Below are 18,089 nucleotides of genomic sequence, written 5' to 3' on the forward strand. Positions count from 1 at the left end.
CAAACCATTTAGTGTGTCTGGCAATAAAAACTCCCATTTTCGCCTATCATATGCATTGTTAAATTTAGGTAATATGTATGTGTTTAGGTAGGACAGACTACGGAGGTGTGGTTGCCGTGACCGTCTCATTGAAGCCTTAATGTTTGAGATTTCTTCCATTATAACAGAGATTTTTATCTTATCGTAGACATTTACTATTCTGCAAAATTTAAACAAACCCATTTCGTTATTTTTATATTTCTTTCTAATGTGTTGCGGTACTATAGTTTTTAATATTTTAAGTTGTAATTTGTAAATGTTCTCAATGAAACTGTTATAAGTACGACCGTAACTACTCAAGCAATAATTAATTATCGAGTCTGCCATATAGATAAGCCTAAGAGTTCTATAGGGTAACTTATATCTTAAGATATACAACTTGCCGAGTACTGATCTTAGCCTAGCGCATACACTGTCAATATGAGACCAGTTGAAACGATTATCTACAATAAGTCCCAAATACGTATGCTTATCTACTATCTCTAATGGCTCACACTGGCAATGTGTACGCGCATGATGGAGACAGTGGTGGTCATGAGCGACAATGATTGGACGGAATGTTGACTTGTTATGTGAACTATGTATGTGCAGCATTTTAGTTTTTGATGCATTTATAACAAGTCCAACCCATTTACTTAACGAATCGAAGTTACGTTGCATTATTTGTTGTAATTTATCTGAATTTGTATGAACAGCTAATAAACAGGTATCGTCAGCAAACTGGTATACAGATATTCCGTCGAAAATATTGCACATGTCATTTACAAAAATAAAGTACTCGGTCGGTCCTAGATTTGAGCCTTGAGCTGTGCCCTCTTCGGTTAATATTTTTTCACTAACTACGTCACCTATTTTGACCGATGTATATCTGTTGGTATGATAGTGCTGAAACCACTTTAAAAGCGGACCCTGTATACCATTTTGGCTAAGCTTCTCATTTAAAATATTATGTCTAATTTGTCTCGAATGACTTACTGACATCTACTAGGACAACTAGCATATGCTGCCTGGCGTCCAGGTGTCCATTGACCTCATTGGTGAACTTGGCCAACAGTTGGTTTGTGCTACGATTTTTTTGAAATCTGTTTTTCATTTATGACTTTATTCTTTTTTATATTCATTTATTTGCCCTCCTAAATACTTCTCAACTATTTTGTCAATACATGATAATATCGTTATTGGCCTGTAATTGTTGACATCTGCGTGGCTACCTTTTTTGTAAATAGGCCTAACTGTACCAACTTTTCAACCATCCGGATATTGTGAATGCTAGCGTTATACTATTTTTAACAAATTTTAGGTCTTTAGCTCTTATACCATCAATCCCTGGACTTTTATTGTCATTTAACTATTTTGTAAGGTGGTGAACAGCTTCATGATTACTTTTATTTAATCTCATAGATCTGTCCGGTTGTATTATATACGAATTTGTGTCAAGCATGGGCGAGGAACAATAACTGGTTATTTTTTTACATTTTTATGAAATTCTAATGCAAATTTCTTGGCTATATCTTTTTTTTCTATATGAAACGATTTTAGTATTGTGTTATCTGTAGATGTATTTATTTTACCGCATAGGTCATTTATAATCTCCCATATTTTCCTTGAATTTTTATAATTTATTTTTACTTTATTTTGTACATAAAGATTTTTTGCAAATTATATATATTTATTTGTTATATTTCTATATACGTTACACAATATCCTATTTTTCATGTTGCTTTCATCTTTTTTCCATATCGAGTATAATTCATCCATTTTTTGACACATTAATAACATTTTTATTTTATCAGACCATTTACAATTTTTTCTTTTACTTTCATTATTTACAAGTGTTGTTTTCTTACAGCTATTATATACACTTGAGAACTTATCTATAATGCATTCTAAAACATCAGTTGGGCTATCGTAGGCTAATGCTGCATTCCAATCAGCCTTATTTAGTTGATCTTGAACCCTAATTTTATCTAGAGAAGTTACATAATTACATGCAAAATTTTGTTTCCTAGCGATTGAGTTATCTTCTATCCAACCAGTAATGCTAAACCAGTTATGCAGTGTTCGTTGGCGCAATGTTGATAACAGCTGTGTAAAGATTTCGGTTGCTTATTGTTCTAACAAAAATATGATCTATGCTAGACTTAGTTATCAAGTTGCCCTTTTTTTCTACTCTCGTATACTGGGATGTCCCAGGTATGTTAGGTGTCTACCTAACATAAATCCTGATTCAAATAATGTATTTAAGTAATTAGCGATAGTGGGATTTGAGCCCTTAATATTTATGTTAATATCTCCTATTATTACAAAGTCCTTCTTTGCCGGGAATTTCCTTATAATTCTACCTAATTCACTAATAAATAGGTCCTTATTTAGGTGCGGTGGTCTATAAACTGCACACACACCAAAGTTATAGTTTGATTTCGTTGAGATTTCACCAACAAAACATTCTGAATTCAAAGTAATTACTTTGTGGCATTTGAAGTCAATCGTTTTATGTATGTATATCACTATTCCGCCGCCTTTCCCGTGTTTACGTAGGTGTTGGTGTGTCTCATAGTCCTTCAGTTCAAACATTTTTTCACAGCCTTTAGGGATGTTAGCTTCTGTGATGACAATCATGTGAATAGTACTTTTACATGTACTTTTAATATATTCTAACTGGGAAAAGTTCATTATCATGGATCTAATATTTACGTGGAGTGTAATTATGTTATTTTTGGGTAATTCTCTTACGAAGTCATTCCAGTTGTTGTAATTAGTTTCTGTCATGTTTAAATTAACAATAGAGTCCTCCATTTTTATAATTTATTTTTGTTAGATTTAATTGTCGGTTGTTTTTTTATTAAACTATTAACGTCTAAAGTAATTTGATAACTTTTCTATGTCTCTATCATACCCTTGTTTGCACCATAGGAATTTGCACAAGTTCTTGTCCCGTAGCTCAGCATTTGCCTTCCATAATGAAAACGATATATCCGGAGAAAGTGCTTCCCTCAAGTATATGGTGTTGTTGTCGGCACCTCCTTGGTCTGCGTCGGTAACAGCACGCTTCTGGGTGCGGGCGACCTGCAGCCACAAGTCGCGGGTGCCCTCGCGCAGGTTCACTATAATCGCTGCTGGGGCTCTCTTCTTTGTATTAATTGATTTGTTTTTTTTCTGTATGCTTTTATTATGTCTGCAGGGTTTTGTTTGATAATTTCGCAAAATTTTATCGCCAGCTCAGTAATGTTTTCATTGTCTGCTTCACTCTTTCCGCATATTTCAATATAATTTGCCATTTGTGTTTGTTCTATATGGTTAATTTTTTGTTCCATCGCTTCATTTTTCAGTGATAAGTTTTTGATGGTATTCTTGAGATCTTTCAAATTCAAATTCAAATATTTTTATTCAAAATAGGATTTAAAATCACTTATTGAACGTCAAAATCTACCACCCATTCAAAAGAGACTGCCTCAGACCTGAGAAGAATGGGCGCAAGAAACTCAGCGGGCTTTTTTTTTATATAAAATATGGATTACAATGTAATATCGTACGATAAACATTTATAATTAAAGAGCCTGAGGGTGTTCGCTTTATTCCCAGTCCGTAGTGTCATTAAGAAAATGGTTTATGCTATAATAACCTTTCCCACACAAACTTTTTTTAACAATTCTTTTAAATTTCGTAACACATTTGTTTTGTACATTTTCTGGGATCATATTGTAGAAGCATATACATCGCCCAACAAAAGACTTACTAACTCGACCCAACCGAGTAGTAGGCATAACAAGTTTATGTTTGTTCCTCGTGTTAACATTATGAATGTCACAGTTTCTAGAAAATTCCTCAATGTGCTTATGAACATACAAAACATTATCAAAAATGTATTGGGAAGCAACAGTCAAAATGTTTATTTCATTAAATTTTTCTCTTAATGATTCTTTAGGACCTAGGTTATAAATCGCGCGAATAGCCCTCTTCTGCAGCACAAAGATAGTATTAATATCGGCCGCACTGCCCCATAACAATATACCATAGGACATAATACTATGAAAATAACTAAATTAAGTATACTAATTTCGCCTCTATTATATTGACTCTAATAAGCATTGACTTAGCAATAGTACATACTTTCTTAAATAATTTTGAATATTTTTTCACATATACAAGGAAAGATACATCATGATTACATGATGATCTCTCACTATATAGTTCATATAACCGTTGTCTGCTCCTATGAATACCAGCTGTTGCCCAGTTGTTAAATGACAAGAGACCACCCGAGTTGACTGTCTTTGAAGTAAATATAGAAGCAAACTCTGTTTTAATTATCTTAAATAACTTACCATACATCTCATTTGGAGTACTGTTATAATTCAAATACAAGTTTGAGAGTTTTTCTGAAACATTGCCTCTATATTTCTCCATTCGCCTATTGTTTACCGGAACAAACATAAACTTTTAGTTGAAGTACATTTGTTTCCTTCAATATTAAAAGAGGCTAATTGACCAAAGTGGTCTGAGCTCAGTTTACTAATTATTGATTGAGAAATAGGTTTATAATTAGTAAAAATATTATCAATACAGCTTTTAGAGGTGCTGGTTACTCTAGTAGGTTCTAAGAAAATATTTGATAAATTATATGATTTAAACAAAGATTTGAATCTAATACTTGTGGTGGATTTTTCTAATAAGTTAATATTAAAGTCACCACAAATCATAATATATTTCTTAGATTCTGATAATTTTGATAGAACCTCCTCCAATACACTCTCAAATAACTCATATAATGCATCGGGGGGTCTGTATATGCTTACAACAATGGCACACTCAAGCTTGTTTTGGCGGCTTTGTTTTGGCTATCCATTCTCTTTAAGTCTTCTTCAACCTATGTTGTTCTTGTTTTAAAAAATATATACAACATTTGACTATCGACTTTCAGTTGTTTTTTGTTATTCAGCATACTCCTTTACTCGTTTACACCAAGAAACAAGTTAAATACTAGTTGTATACAAAACTTGTAGAATACTTATCAATAGTAGATTTTACAATGAGTGAACAAAACGAAACATTTTTATCCGAGACTTTTGATAGTAATGTCGAGGATAAAATGGTTTTGTTGACAAGTTATAAACTCTGCTTTTATTTCGAGAGGAAATAAAACTAGTATAACATGGACATTTTTAACAATTTTAGCAAATTTGAAGAAATTAATAAACACACGAAAGAACAAGACCTGAAAGAAGAACAATTTTAATTTTATTATCTTTTATGTCTTACAAAATACATGAGGCAAATAAATTAAAGTAAATATTAAAAAATAACAAATTCTATCTCTGAACTTTAATTTGTTTGGCTGTATGGCTCATTTTCTTTGCCTTAATATAGATACATTTCTGAGTAGATCCTTTTTTGCACTTGTGCACAAAAATCGATTTTGTGCAGCCTGTATCGTGCACAATTAAGCAATTTCAGAGCATGAGAAGTGAAAATATAATTATATGTTCAAAACATATGTTGCAATTGTATGAGTCTATATACTAGTATAAAACACATCTGCGTTTACCTTTTATATAAGTCTATTATATATTTGATCCAGCTGTGGCGGATTTACCAGCAGGCTGAGTAGGCTGGAGCCTAGGGCGGCAAATTTAATTCATAAATTTTTTATTTCGATTTACAAATTGAAAAAAAAAATTATACACACACAAAATACGAATTTCTAAAATTGGACAGAAATTAAAATATTAAACAAAAATTGGAATATAGTGATACAGTGCTAAATAATGAATATTTCAACATCTCTACTTAAATAAACAATTGCTTTTTTTGTGAGCTCCACGCAACGCTGGCAATAATTAATGACTGAAATTGGAAAAGGAAAAAGGGTAAATCTCATCCGTTGGTCAGCTAGAGAGGATTCATGTAAAAGTTTGAAAGAATCTTGGCCCAAAGTTCTTAAAACTTTGCAATCGATCAACGATTATTGTGCCGAAAAGCCTGCGCGCGGCAGGAAGAAGCAGCAGGAATATCTTATAATTCAGGAGGCAGTACAAAATGCTTTCACACAGTTTGTCGAATCTAGATCACCACAGTTCTATCGCAAGGTATAAATAACCTTCCTATTAGATGGCAGCAACGTATACATAATAATCGTAATTATTTTGGAATAAATATATTTAATTAAAAAATAAAATAACGCCTAATAATCCAATCACTATTTCTTAAATGGGTTTATAAACGTTATTGGTAATTCGACGTATTCCCGTTAAGGTGATTATTATTATTTGAAGAGGGTGGTTATTTCCTGGTCCTAAAAGATTCCTAGTAACACCGCGTCCAGAATTGGACTATTGTGTTCGCCACTCATACTAAAGCTCATCGTCAAGCCCTGCCGCCTTTACGAACCGCAGTAGTACCTTGACACGAGTGTTGCAAACACTATCTGGTGGCACGAAGTAGTCACCAAAGATTGTGTTACGCTTATGAATTAGTGGGCCGCAGTCGCAGAGTGGATGAATAGGTTTACTTAAGGTGATAGGAGTGACTATTGTGATAATTTTATCCTCCAGGCTCCATTTAAATTATGCAAATGTCAAACATTTTTGGACGACACAGGCGAGACATTGTAAGCTAGGGTTTTCATGTAAACAATTCTATTTCAAACGTAACTAAAAAATGTTCATAAACCACGTTTAATTACTATGGATCATGTGCCGTATCATTTCTTACAAAAGCACAAAGATCCGACATCTGTAGCAGCAGAATACTTGTATATTGAATCCTGAGAAGCCAAACAAAATATGTTGAAACACGAATGGTTACCGAACAGAAATGACTTGGAGCAAACAGATGTTGTGTCCATTATTTCGATCTAGCAACTAACATAATTCTAGTATTCTACAAGCTAGGTGCACTTAAATATAATAATGTGTGTTTTTATTTTACGATAAGTAATATCATTGACAAGAATACTTACGTTTTGGTCGGACAGCCAATTAATATAATCTGTTGCTATATCCACGTAGTTACACAGATCTTCTATATAGAAACATTCAGCTGATATCTTTGGTTTCTTCGGGTTTGTGAAGTTAATTTTATTAAGTGTTGTCAACGTATTGAGTATTTGAATGACACTGTGGGTGAAATTAATTTTCTGTAAAGAAACAATATAATGAAGCAAACAGAAAATAATATGACTTAATAGTGTTAGAGTGTATTTAGTTTAGTTAATTTGTTAATTCAAGTGTTTTTTTTTTTATTTTTAAAGTAAAAGTAACATCCATCAAAGAATTTACCTATTTCTTGTTAAGTAGTGATACAAATGATTGAACCCATTGTCCCTCACAATAGTGTAAAGGTATACCAGTACACTCATATGTCCGCCTCGTCCATTAAATAAATTCAAATCCAAACAAAATATAACTTCATACTAAAATCAAGATATGCCTAATATCTCATGGTTTTTTACATACCTAATATATCCTGCCTATAAACCTGGCCTTTTTTCATCAGTTGTAGTATATTTGTACATAGAACAGCCTACAATAAGGACCGTAAAAGTATCTGTAGCAATATGATGAATACCTTGTTGGCTCTGACAACGGGCTGCATCAGTTCGTACACAATCACACTCTTGAATATGTCCACCAATATCTCGAAGTACTCGGTGCTCTGAGAATCCCACCACAACTGTACTATCCGTTGTGGATGCAACTGAAGCTTGTTAAACGCCTCCGCAAATGGACCCTGGAACATAATACAGCCAATTATGTGAACAACTCGTACATTAACTACATAATCTTAATATATATAAAACCAGTGTCCTGATGTTTTTTTCCAGTGATCTCCTAAACTAATGAAGGGATTTTAATGGGGATTACTTCATGGACTGCAGTCTAGACCAACTTGAAACATTGGATAGCATTTGAGAATTTATTGACACACGGTTTGACAGTTCTACTGTGAAACAATTTCATTATAACAACAGGGAGCATATTTTAAGGAATAATTCTTTGTTATGAAGACAAATTCATAAAACACAGTATTTTATTTCTTATGTACCGAAAAACGGCTGCCGGGTCTGCTCGCTACTTAATAAAATTACCATAAAAACTATAGTGTTACATTAATTTTAACATAGTTACTTAAATTTAACAATCTAAAAAAAAATAGTTATGCCATGCTTTCACAATTGAGGCATGAGAACCACAGTGGTTCATATTCATTTTTAACATAATATATAAGTTTCGATTTTGGTTTGACAACAACTTGTTGTAATGTATCTAGAATGTTACAATAGATAATAGTTGTCCGTACGATCACATATTTATATACTGGATAGTCATTTCAACCCATGCCACGGCCAGACTTTAATATTTTTTGTTTCTTTTTGCTTTACAATATCCCCGCGATCTTTCAATATTTAATTGTAATAAAATAACTCCCATATATTTACTTCTTACAGCTCACTTTGACTAAAACCTCTTTTTTAATCGGCTTTTCATTCACAGTCCCGAGTCATGGGATACTAAATTAATCACCACGTTATTGATTCCTGACAAGGGTGTAATTATATAAATTAGTTAGCATGGGACGACGTCGAGAGCCTCTATACCCCCGAGCAGGTGAGTCGCACCGTCCTCGAGTGATATAGTTGTAGATACTGCTATAAATGTATCTAATGTCAATTGTAACTTGTGACGAGCCAGTATCAAGTGTATTTCTTGTGTTCTCAACCGTTCACGTCAAATTACACAGTTCGTAAGCAGTAATGTTGTGTAAGGTAACCTGGAGCTCCGGATGTCTCCTGGGGTTCCTCATCTCATGATACAGAGGAAGTATTAAGAACACCCGCAGGGCCTCCGCGTCCGGCGGCGAACTCTTTACACCCTTTATGATGTCCTCGGTCAGATGAGAAAATATCTGTAACACCAATGCGTGTCTATTCACATTGATTCAAGTAAAACAACAATATTTTGTGGGTAATTCAACTTTATTTGAGACAAATTTACCTTCACTTCATTACGAACTTGATCTTGATGCATCTACTGCACTCAATAACTCTTGTGGATTTTTTGTATATCTAATAAATTTACATTTTTATTTGTATTACATGTTTGTTGTACAAGTTGTGACGTCAATGGATTACTTTTCATAAAAATAATTCGTAAAATGATGAACCTGTATATATTTATATAATATTTATACATTTACACATGATTTATGTTTACTTACGAGTTCTTTGATTGTTGAATTTTCATATCGACTAATAATATTAAATGCCTCTTCAGTCTTCTTTAGGTCTACTCCGGGGACCTTCGTGTTGCAACCATAATGCGCACTATTTTGCAGCAAAAATGAACCATTCATACACGATAACGAGCCGAATACAGTTTCCAAATACGCCAATAGATCCTTTAATCAGACGAATAAGAATAATTATTAGTAATCATATAATATATATATCCTAGTGGTAGTGGTGGTTAGCGACCCTACCTGCTAAGCTAGAGGTCCCGGATTCGAATACCAGTAAGTGCAAACATTTATATGATGAATATTGATGTTTGTTTCGGAGTCATGGATATTTATATGTATTAATGTATGTTTAAGTAAGTATATTGTATGAAATATATAGTTGTCTTGTACCCATAGTACAGGGTATGCCTAGTTTGGGTCAAGATAATTTGTGTAAGTGTGTCAATATACATTAATATAATATATAATAGATATTTATATAAGAATATCTGAGTACATATTTTTTCATACACATATATACACATACAAATTGAATAATTTGAATACAGGATGAGGAGTGACAGTAACAAAAGGTTCACTTATTTACACATCTATATATATATATATAAATGAATTGCTCTTCGTTAGTCTCGCTAAAACTCCAGAACGGCTGGACCGATTTGGCAAATTTAGGTCTTGAATTATTTGTGTAAGTCCAGAGAATGTTTAAAAGGTGAATAAATAGGAAAATGCTGCAAAATTAAATTAAAACAACAAATTTATTTTTCCTTTGATGTGTCCATACATAATTTCTATGAAAGAATTTATTGACGCACGGTTTGACAGTTCTGCTGTGAAACAATTTCCTTAAGACAGCAGGGTGCATATTTTACGAAGTAATTCTTGATGTTATGATATATTATTGACAAATTCATAAAAAAAAAAATCATTTATTATATACGGAACAGCGTCTGTCGGGTCAACTTGTCTTAAATAAATAACAACTTTATAAAAACTTGTGCATGATTTCAGAGTGAAACTTACAGCTGAAAAATTCTAGATTTATACAATGAATAACATTGGATTGTTTATGTTTCAAATGTATTTTCATTTGCCTTTCAAAGTGAAGTACCGACAGCAGCGGCAACAACCCGCTAATTCAAAGCGGTGTCTGGAGCACCTGCACCCGGCTAAATGCTTCAATAGTTACGTCTAGATAGACTGAAAACAGAGATATGACATGACGTATAGCGAGTGTAAGACGTAACTTGGCCTCTTGTCACGCCTAACAGAATGAGGCTCTCTCTAGGCGTATAGTATATTTTAAAAGGCTAAATGGTATTTTTAGTTTAATCTCTACCGTAGAAGAAACTTAATGAAGACCAGCCACTAATGTGATGAATTAAATATGATTGTTAATGGCATAAGCTTCAAAAATGGTTGCCAAGTGTTTTTTACTAAACTGCTGCGATCGCCACAAATATTACGAAATATATCACGTGTCATAAAAAGTAGATTCAAGACAGTTATTTTTATGCCCAGTCAAATCATTAACTAAATTTAAGTTCAGGACATTATAACGCATTTAAATGCGTCGGTGATACAATCAGTAAAACCGTTGATTGTCACTATAACGGTGGCCCAGAGTGACCCTCGCTCGCCACGTGTCACTCCTCTGGTGTTTGGCACCGCGGTGATCACTTAACATCAGGGCACCCGTTCGTATGCACATATGTCCTCCTCTTCAATAAAAAGGCAGAGCGAAAATGCGGCTATACGTACTTGGTTTACAACATCCTCGTCTTTGAAGACCTCGCAAGCCGCAAGCTTCGGTATGGCGAGAGTCAATATCTGTTTCTTAGACTCCGGCAGACGGTCGTCGACAGGTTTTGACTTGTCGCTATTTATAACGAGAAAACTATGATCGCCGCCGGCGAACACTCTTATACGCCCGTTTAGATTTTCTTGTGTAAACTGAAATATGTATGGATATAAGAAAAACTTCACAGCTTTGGAAATAGTATCTATATGTCTAGTTGGCCATAAGTTTTGTCACATTTTATTTTATGATGTAGTGTAATCTTAATAAAATTCTTAATTTTATATTTATTTGTGGAAAGCCTATTAGCCTATTATATATAAATATTGTTCTCATGTAAGTGACAGTTTGTAATGTTTTTTTTTAATAAGAATAAATGATCTTTAAACTGAAAGCTCAGCAATAAAAAAATAATTCTATTCGAAATAAAAGAAACTATGGCTTTAATCCAGCCCTTTGATCTGTCTGCTACGAATATAAATTTTGTCACTACTAATTCTAGATTTCTTAAGAGACTCGACTTCAGCGTGTCGTTTAGATTAGTCATGTCGTCTAATTAAGATCTAGGCTTTGTCTATGTCTATGGCTAGATCCGGGCCTGTCTTTAGCTTTTAAAAAATCTATCATGCTGACTTCCAGTTAAGGTTGTGCAGTTCGTGCCTTGTGAGCAAGTTTTCCATAAAGTCCAAATTGTACATTTACAAAAAATGCTAAGAGGTTCCACAGCACGATGTAACACAATTTGTTGATTCACTTCTGTTAACTCTTCAAGTCAGTAAATATGTGAAAATGCGAGAAATTTTAGAAGCTTCTGACATGAATGGATTCCAAGAAGTTTTAAAAATGTAACAATATTTATGGCCAGACCGGTTCATGTTTAAAACAATACTATATAATACATGCGTGTAAATGGCTCTATGAGAATCTATAATATAAAACTAACATCATCAACAATTTTTCCCCATTAAATTGGGATTGTCCATTAATATCACGCGAGGAAAATTCTAAAAGTGGAAGTTAATAAATTGCAAAAAAAAACATCATTTGATTAATGAACAACCCCAACAACAATAATGACTGATGAGACACCAACAACATTCAAGGACAATCTGGTTGTAATTATTAATAAAATAACACTATAATAATATAATATAGAAACTCAACATTAAATTTGGATGCTCCTGGTTTACTAAAAGCACTTGAACTTTCCAGCTTAGACTTCTTCTTTGGCTAAAAATAATCATTTGGCTATAAATAAATACTTAAAAAATAAACCAAGAAAAAATATCTAGAAACACAATATTGATTTATTGTATTGCATGATACTAGAATAGCAATACAAAAAAACAAGCAGATAAACTCCTTTGCAAAAAAACGGGCAATTTTTATTTAGTCCTGTAATTTTAGTATTAACAGTAATAAAAGGGATGTGATCTAACAAAATAATATAAACATTATTGAGTGATGTAAAAGCACTTCTGTTTGGTAATTAAGTCGATCCTAAGTTTATTTTGATTTATAGGAAATTACTCATTTTGACAAAAATATAAGGTAACTTCAATTGGCCTTGTCCTTTATTTACTAAAAGTTGCAAACAATGAAATAAAAAATAATTATCAGCTGTGGCCCTCACTGGCTGATATGATTGCTGCAAATCCCACAGCTATTTTTAAATTATATATTAAAGTTGTGGATGATATTGCAGGTAGACTTCCGATTTCGACCTAGTCCAGCTCCTCTGAACAGTGGAATGACAAGCCGTTACGACACATAAAATTAAAATTTGTCACGAAAAACCAATTTAAACGATTTTATATCAAGATCGATTCATTAAAATTACAAAAAACGTTTTTTTATTCATTTGTGCCATAATATCTAAACACAAACTGCGAGCAAAGCCTTCAATTGAATAGAATATTATAAAAATAACTTTAAATTTTATTTGCCAGTAATTTTTAATATGTAGATAATTGTTTCTCATGAATTGAATACATATAAAGCCTCTTTTATAGAGTTCCATAGTTGTACAAAAAAGTTTTGGGTGCCCGTTTTTTGCAAATGGGTTAATTTTCACTAAAATTCCAAACATACTGTAGTAATAAGTAATAACCTTGTCATATCCAGTAATGTAGCTCTGTGTAAGCAATAAAAAAACGTAAATAAATTATTATTTATGTTACATACATTATCCGTTATACTGTGTGGTCGAGAAGTTCACGTCCAAAGCCAGTCGTAAAATTTCAATTTGGCTCATTTTATTGGCCATGTTCTGGGAAGTATTTAAAAATAGTTAGAAGCCATGGGCTCCCCATTTTTTTTTTGGTACCTTGAACATTTTCATTACACTAGTTCCGCATTGTCTAAACTATTCATAGTTTCTTATGTGGTTATTGCAACTGTAGTTAATAATTATCAACAATAAAATTAACTAAAAGTGTTCAAAAAAATTAGAAAAAAGTCCTAAACCACAATTAGGTGAAAAAAGCGGATAGAAGGAAAAAATTATTATCTCCTAAACTACGCAAAATCGTAGAACATACATAGAGGTGATTCGGATACTCATCACCATGAGGGTTTCAACTTTTAGCTTTGGACGTCAACTTCTTGGCCACCCTGTATATAGACATCAACACCGCCGAGGGTTATTTTGTATAGTTAAATATCAAAAATATCAAAATATAAATAATGTTTTAAAATCTTTTGAAGCTTATTTTGAAGACCTTTTGACAAACAATTTAGAAAAAAATATATAGAATAGTTTCGCTAGACTTGCACCTGATTGTAAGTGCCGTGAAGACACTTTCCTTCAAAATATATAAGTCAGAACATAGAAATAGAAGTATAGAAGTACCGATCATAGCGACTGACAATAATATATTACAATAACAGAGGGTAAGCATCATAAAACTACATCAGTTCTGAAGGGGCTCTACATGGGGAGAAGGAGTTGTGATAAGAAACTCCCAGCCATCTTTGAAATAATACAATAACAAAATTGATTAGCCTGCTTAATATAATAGTATACAATTAAAAGTGGCTTGTACTAACAGGTGAATCATCTGTAGGTACAATGGGTACCGGAGTGGGGACCAACAAGAATGTCATGTGCGGGCACCCCAGCTGGCCCCGGGCTCCGTACCCGCAGGCCAGCACGCGCTCTCCGACACGACACAGCACGTGGCTTCTGCCGCATGCTATCTGCGTCACTGTACTGCCCATTAACTCCATTATCTGAAATACATAATAATATTTAAAATACAAAAATATCTTCAAATTACTAAACAAAATTGTAATAGGCAAATTAAAAAACGAGACAATAATTCCACTAAAAAACCGTGTCAGTGCAGAGCGACTCGAATTATCTGGGATCAAACATCAAGCCACATAACTAGACAAATTACAACTTATAATGCTTTTCACTAAGAAATAGTTTGGCATCATATGCCAATTGCTTCAAAAATCTCCCACAGGCTACTGCCTGTTTGGTCTAGAGTCACTTACGGAAGCTAAGATCCCCTAAACACATAATGTACCAACTCAGAAATATAAACTGTCTGAGATTGTTTCACACACTGAGCATATATCTTTCTATTAGCCTCCAACAGTCTGCGGTTTCTCTAATGTTTTGCTTCATTGGCCATCAACCGGCTTGTTCTTTCATGATTAAATGTCAAAAGAAAGTAAATAAATATATACCGAGATGTTTTCACACAATCAATTGGTTGGAAAGTAAAAGGAGTTTTATTTATCATAAACCTTTAACAATACCAACCTTCCTAGGAACTAATTCATCTCTAGTCACTCCATGGCCGGTCTGTCCATATTCACCAGTACCACATGTGAACACTCCTCCATCTAATGTTAGAAAAGCGGTGAAATCATCCCCACATGATATATGACACACCTAAACATAACACATGCTGTATTTAAACAGGGTTGAATGAAACTATTGAGGTCAATTATTATCAGTTATATCATTAGGTATAAAGTGTACTTGTAAAGTTGTGCAACATTTTTATGACATTCATTTCGCAATTCAAATTATAAAAATATAATCTATAACTTGCATTCAAATGTAATCAATAATATAAAAGAATACCTTAACACTCCGCAATGTTTTTAAATGAGTAGGATAGCATCTACTTTCTCTATCTTGTAGCCCTAATTGACCATGACTATTTTTACCAAAACCAAAAACAGCTCCAGATCTAAAATAAAAGAATAAAATTGGTAGCACCCCAAAATTACATAATATTAGTGTCGTAACTGCATTCAATGTAGTATCAGCAATGGAGGTCACAGCTGCTGTAAACATTCTCTTTTTGCAGCTAAATATGTCCATCTTGGTTTTTTGTGTACGTTAGCCTCCGTTAAAATTAAAGTTTTAAATTATAAATATAGTGAAATTAATATTACCTCAGTGTTTAAAAAGTTAATTAGTATCCTAATTCGAAGATAAATTGGTGTTGCACCAAAATTTCCAGTGGATCCGGCACAAATCACTGTCAACATTTTACTGTACTATCGCGTCTATTGAATAATAAGCAGAACACAACAACACAAAAACAAGAAAAAGAATATTTAAAACAGTGTACAGAGAAACAATTGAATCAACACGCTGCAGTTTATAAAGTGTAACTATCCTTCACTGTGTTCAATCTAATCTAACTGTAACTGTATTGTGTATAATTGTGTTGGGTATTACAAAAATACATTTTTTCTTTTTATGCGTGAGGGTACTTTTAAAACTACAATTAAACTTAACGTTGAGACACCTGAACTGCTTGAACTTTAAAATTTACATATTTCAGACCGTGCCTCAAACACCGCGTAGCTCTGTAATAAGACGGTGGACTGATACAGTGACGACCCCAGTTCTAATCCCAAGTGAAATACAGGTTTTTTCATTTATTTATTTTATATTACTTTAGAATTCTTGGTTTGCCGAAGCTAGAGCTCGTGTCCAACCAGAAATTATTTGCTGTACTAAGACCTTTCCCAGGGGTTAACAATATCACACCAGTTCGTTGAACCATATCTCAAAACGTAACATTACGTAATCCTACTAAGAAAGTGCCTACAGATCGGTGTGAAAAATGTATAACTAGGGAAGAGATGGTGGAACTGATTCGCGACGGAATTAACTCAACCTTTGAGGCTATATTTAAAGAATTTAAAGATGAGATTAAGGCTGATCTCAATAAATCAATAGCCTCTGAATTAAAGAAACAGATAAAATCGCTGCTAGTTGATATGGAACGAATGAAAGAATCTCAGGCTGGGTTACAAAATGATTTGGAAGATGTTAGCAGCTTATATGCAAACTTAAATCAGAAATTAAAAATAATGTGGAGCAAATTGAGGAAATAAAAATAAATAAATCACAGATGGGAAAACAACAGCAATGGGGACGTTTAAACAATTTGGAAATTGTGGGTTTACCTGAAAAATCTAACGAATCTTTACCGGATATTATAAGAAAAATTGCGCTTCATGCAGGCGTAGATCTTACTAGTGAACAAATTGAATTTATACAGAGTACAACCGAGACAACATATATCGGGAAGACCTAAACCGATAGTTGTCAAACTAAGCAACCGTGACTTAAAGGATCATATCCTATCAGGGCTACGTAGAAAAAGAGGCATACAGACTTCTGATATAGGAATAAGTGGCAGCTCACAAAAATTCTTCGTTAACGAACATCTAACTCCTGTAAACAAAAATATTTTTAATGAAGCTAAGAAACTAGCCTTGAAAAAGGGATATAAATTTATATGGATAAGAAACTGCAACATTTTTTTAAGAAGAAGCGAACAACAGCCTGTTATATCCATCAGTTCAATGAAAGATTTAGCGAAGATTGTGTAGTTGTCGTTGGTTGTTTTACTTTTGTTTTTTTATATTCAGCCTTACACATATTATTAACACACAATTACCTACTAATCAAGTACACATCACACTTCACGTGTCACCTCACTGTACACAATTTTTATTTTATTTGGAAAAAAGGCCCTTTTTTCATAAAATTACTACCAACTTATTTCACAATTGAAGAATATTTAAAAGTCTATACTTTACTCTGCATTTATACATTTCATAATAATGGGGACTAATATACTTAATATTTTCTATCAAAATGTTCGTGGCCTTCGCACAAAATTAGACCAGTTTAAGGGAAATTTATCACTGCAAAATTTTGACATAGTTCTGGTTACAGAAACGTGGCTAAATAATGAATTTTACAACGGAGAACTAGGCAATAGATACTATGATATATTTCGCTGTGACCGTTCCACCAATACATCAAACAAAAGGCATGGAGGCGGTGTTATGGTATGTATATCATCTAAATTGCAAGCGTTTGAGAGACACGACTGGGAAAGCAGCGGAGTAGAATCTTTATGGATTACAGTCCCACACACATCTTTTAGGACCAAAGGTAAGAAAAATCTTCATATAATAATTGCCTATATTCCTCCGGACTTCATGCAACCTAAACGCCTTGAAGCGTTTTCAATGTCAGTCGCAAAAGCCATAACATCTAACACAGATGACAATTTTTTAATAACGGGAGATTTCAATCTACCAAACATAGAATGGTCCACCAACTCTGGACCTTCTATATCAAGGAAAGGAGGTACAAAACTACAAAAGGTATCTGAGCTCTTTATAGAACAAATAAATGTTTCAGGACTCAAACAATATAACCTTACTTGCAATCATAGTAATAATATATTAGATTTAATATTCAGTAATTTTTTCTTAAGTGTTACTAAATCTAACACATCTTTAGTGAATGTAGATAATTATCATCCATGTTTAGAAATCGACGCATCCGAACTGATGCTACGCAATTTTCCGAAAACACATCCTGAAAAACACAATTTTTTCCGGGCTAACTATGACGAAATTAACAAAGCTTTAATCTAAATCAATTGGCATCTGGTTCTTAGAGGTGTAAATATTGACGATATTGTTAAAACATTTTATACAACATTGTTTAAAATAATAG

General features: G+C 33.2%; 1 protein-coding gene across 2 annotated transcripts in view; it reads right to left on the minus strand.

Moving 5' to 3' along the window:
- The window catches only part of LOC126967073 (probable E3 ubiquitin-protein ligase HERC4), a 51,506-nt gene that overhangs the window by 19,404 nt on the left and 14,013 nt on the right, over nucleotides 1-18,089 (minus strand). Inside the window, exons 5-13 of one of the 2 annotated variants that reach the window (XM_050811448.1) lie at nucleotides 15,174-15,282; nucleotides 14,847-14,978; nucleotides 14,123-14,305; nucleotides 12,239-12,304; nucleotides 11,038-11,229; nucleotides 9,256-9,435; nucleotides 8,809-8,943; nucleotides 7,606-7,767; nucleotides 6,998-7,174 (exon numbers count right to left, since the gene is read on the minus strand). In XM_050811448.1, coding sequence (XP_050667405.1) covers nucleotides 6,998-7,174; nucleotides 7,606-7,767; nucleotides 8,809-8,943; nucleotides 9,256-9,435; nucleotides 11,038-11,229; nucleotides 12,239-12,304; nucleotides 14,123-14,305; nucleotides 14,847-14,978; nucleotides 15,174-15,282 — 1,336 coding nt within the window. The remainder of the gene's footprint in view (nucleotides 1-6,997; nucleotides 7,175-7,605; nucleotides 7,768-8,808; nucleotides 8,944-9,255; nucleotides 9,436-11,037; nucleotides 11,230-12,238; nucleotides 12,305-14,122; nucleotides 14,306-14,846; nucleotides 14,979-15,173; nucleotides 15,283-18,089) is intronic. The other variant, XM_050811449.1, reaches the window with a different exon arrangement.

This window comes from Leptidea sinapis, chromosome 12, assembly GCF_905404315.1.
Source record: "Leptidea sinapis chromosome 12, ilLepSina1.1, whole genome shotgun sequence".
NCBI classification, from domain to species: Eukaryota; Metazoa; Arthropoda; class Insecta; order Lepidoptera; family Pieridae; genus Leptidea; species Leptidea sinapis.